The following is a 3306-nucleotide window of genomic DNA, read 5'->3' on the forward strand; positions in this document are numbered from 1 at the left end:
ATGCACTAACAAAAGGGGACGATTTACCTCCACGTCCGCACCAGAGATCACGCACGCACGCACGCACGCACGCACGCAAAAAAATCTGCCGCAGGGGGAAAAATCGCCAAACGTGCGCCGAATCTCCCTTCGCTTTCGCGCTTATCAATTTGCATTCGCGCGGGGCCGGGGCTGTCGGGCAGGGAGGAAGGAACGCAGACAGACACACGACGCTCTGCTTGCTTGCCTGTCTGCCTGACTGTCTATCTGGCGATCTGCATGGAGGAATGCAGACAGACAGACACACGACGCTCTGCTTGCTTGTCTGTCTATCTGCATGGAGGAACGCAGACAGACACACGACGCTCTGCTTGCTTGTCTGTCTATCTGGCTCTCTGCACGGGGGAACGCAGACACAGACGACGCTCTGCTTGCTTGCCTGTCTACCTGGTTCTCTACATGGAGGAACGCAGACAGACAGACGCCTCTGCTTGCTTGCCTGTCTATCTGGCGATCTGCATGGAGGAACGCAGACAGACAGACGCCTCTGCTTGCTTGCCTGTCTATCTGCACGGGGGAACGCAGACAGACAGACGACGCTCTGCTTGCTTGCCTGTCTGCCTGACTGTCCATCTGGCGATCCGCGTGCACGAACACTCGCTCGTCTTCCTGCATGCTCGCCTGTCTCCCTCTGATGATGATTCCTCTTTCTCTCTCTCTCTCTTTCTCTTTCTCTTTCTCTTTCTCTCTCTCTCTCTCTCTCTCTCTCTCTCTCTTTCTCTTTCTCTTCTCTTCTTCTCTCTCTCTCTCTCTCTCTCTCTCTTTTCTCTTTCTCTTTCTCTCTCTCTCTCTCTCTCTCTCTCTCTCTCTCTCTCTCTCTCTCTCTCTCGCCGTATTTCCCAGAGCATTAAGGGTTTATCAGGAATGACGACGCTTTTGCATTCTCCGTTGTCTCCCCTTTTCCCGTTTCTCTCTTCTCTGTTCTTTCGTATCTCTCCTTTCCTTTATTCTGTTCTCCTTTCCTTCTCTTTTTTCTCTTTCCTCTCTCTCTCTCTCACTCAGTCACTTTCTCCCTCCTCTAACCCCCTCTCTCTCTCTCTCTCTCTCTCTCTCTCTCTCTCTCTCTCTCTCTCTCTCTCTCTCTCTCTCTCTCTCTCTCTCTCTCTCTCCTACTCGAAGGGTGAATCTCTTACGTTTATTTATATCCTCGTAACTAAATGTCACTCTCCCCCTCTCTTCCTCTTCATCATCATCTCTTTCCTATCCTCCTTTTTTCTCCCCTTCTCCCTCCCTCCCTCCCTCCCTCCCTCCCTCTCTCTCTCTCTCTCCATTCGTAACTACGCGACTCAGCTTAGAATGTGCGACGCATACGATAATAAAATTCTCTCCCTCTCCCTCACCTTCAGTCTCACATTTATCCCTTCTCTCTCTCTCTCTCTTTCTCTCTCTAACTCTCTCTCTCTACCTCTCTCTACATCTACCTCTCCCTCTCCTTCTTCCTCTTCCTCTCTCTCTCTCTCTACCTCAACTTCTCTCTCTACCTCAACTTCTCTCTCTACCTCAACTTCTCCCTCTCCCTCTCCCTTTCCCTCTCCCTTTCAATCTCCCTCTCTCAGGCGGCCAAGCGAACCAAGCAGAAGCGCCCCTCTCCTGCTTACGGGCGGCGGCAATTTGCAAGCAGCGGGTCCCGGGTCCATGTGAACTGCAGCGGGTCCCGGGCCCATGTGAAAATCAGTGGGTCCCGGGTCCGTGTGAAAGAGCGATCGGGTCGTGGTCGGGTGCCGTGCGGCGGTGAAAAGAAGGGGGGGAGGGGGTCCGAGTTTGCGTGAATTAATGAAAATGAGTGCCAGATCCAGTGCGTGAGTCAAACATTCGTCTAAGTCCTCGGAAAAAAAACTAAAAAAAAGTAATAACTGTTTAAGACGAAGCGTGATATCTTAACTACCCTATACATACATTAAAAAAAATAATAATAACAAAAAAAAAACAACATCGAGTGCCAGGCTTTCTCGTGAGAAAAAAACAACAACACTACATTTGCCAGAGAATGGGCGCCCGCGGGAGCCTCGTAAGTGTGAAATAACAGAGGCGCAAGTAACAGGTCCGTGTGAAATACAGCTCGACAACCTACCAGGGGACCCACGTCTCCGGTGTCGCCCTTCTTGCCAGGCCGTCCTCGTCTCCCCGGCTTCCCTGGCGGTCCTGAAAGGGAAAGAGGAAATAATGTCGTTAATATCCTTTAATATTCAATTTGCATAAACATTGGGACGCGGGAAGGAGAGGTAAATAAAGCGCTGAAGCCAACGCAGACGAGAGACCAACTTACGGGAGCGCTGGTCCTGTGCACGCGAAGAGGGGGGTGGGGGGTGGAGAGGGAGGGAGGGAGGGAGTAGAAGGGTGGGAATGAGGGAGGGAGGGAGGGGGGGGAGGAGGGAGAGGGAGGGAGGGAGATGGAGGGAGGGAGGGAAGGAGGGAGGGAGAGGGAGAGGGAGGGAGAGGGAGAGAGAGAGAGAGAGAGAGAGAGAGAGAGAGAGAGAGAGAGAGAGAGAGAGAGAGAGAGAGAGAGAGAGAGAGAGAGAGAGAAAGAGAGAGAGAAAGAGAAAGAGAGAGAGAGAGAGAGAGAGAGAGAGACAGAGACAGACAGAGAGAGAGAGAAAGAAAGAGAAGGGAGAAAGAGACAGAGAAAGATAGAGACAGACACAGACAGACAGAGACAGACAGACAGATAGCCCGACACCCAGACACAGAAAAATGAAAAGAAAGTGTCTCGCGCCATCTCTTCTGACTCGACCATCCTCCGCCGTCAAGACAAGATGCCGGGAATTGAGGCAATAAACGGAACGAGAAAAGTCTCGGCAGATGGCACTCGGCAGCGCACACAGCAACATGAAACAAAATGAGAAACAGTTGGCACTTTTATGCACCAAACGCCACTCGGGGTACTGGAGGAGGGGGAGGGGGGAAGGGGAGGGCAGCAGTGGCACCATGCACATAAAAAAGGGCCAGAGGGAGAGAAGGAGAGAAGCGGAAAAAAATGATGAAACTAGATCAAAACAGATGGCGATGATAAAAAAAGCGCGAATATGGAAGACGTGGCAATGAATGGATGGCTTCGTACTTGACATCGTGTGAAAGTTTTACGCCTTGACAAAATCCCGGACAAGAGAGAGAGAGGAAGACAGGGAGAAAGGGGGGAGGGAGGGTGGAAAGAGAGAGGGAGAGGGAGCGAGAGGGATAGGTAGAGAGAGCGAGAGGGAGAGAGAGGGAGAGGGAGAGGGAGAGGGAGAGGGAGAGGGAGAGGGAGAGGAGAGGAGAGGAGAGGAGAGG

The 3306-nt window shown here is 52.1% G+C and overlaps 1 protein-coding gene across 1 annotated transcript in view; it reads right to left on the reverse strand.

Moving 5' to 3' along the window:
• The window catches only part of LOC113829392 (collagen alpha chain CG42342), a 40909-nt gene extending 37805 nt beyond the window's left edge, over positions 1-3104 (reverse strand). Inside the window, exons 1-2 of the mRNA XM_070132554.1 lie at positions 3098-3104; positions 2111-2181 (exon numbers count right to left, since the gene is read on the reverse strand). Coding sequence (XP_069988655.1) covers positions 2111-2181; positions 3098-3104 — 78 coding nt within the window. The remainder of the gene's footprint in view (positions 1-2110; positions 2182-3097) is intronic.
• Between the last annotated feature and the right edge of the window lie 202 nt (positions 3105-3306).

The sequence above is a fragment of the Penaeus vannamei genome, chromosome 17 (genome assembly GCF_042767895.1).
Source record: "Penaeus vannamei isolate JL-2024 chromosome 17, ASM4276789v1, whole genome shotgun sequence".
Lineage (NCBI taxonomy): Eukaryota > Metazoa > Arthropoda > Malacostraca > Decapoda > Penaeidae > Penaeus > Penaeus vannamei.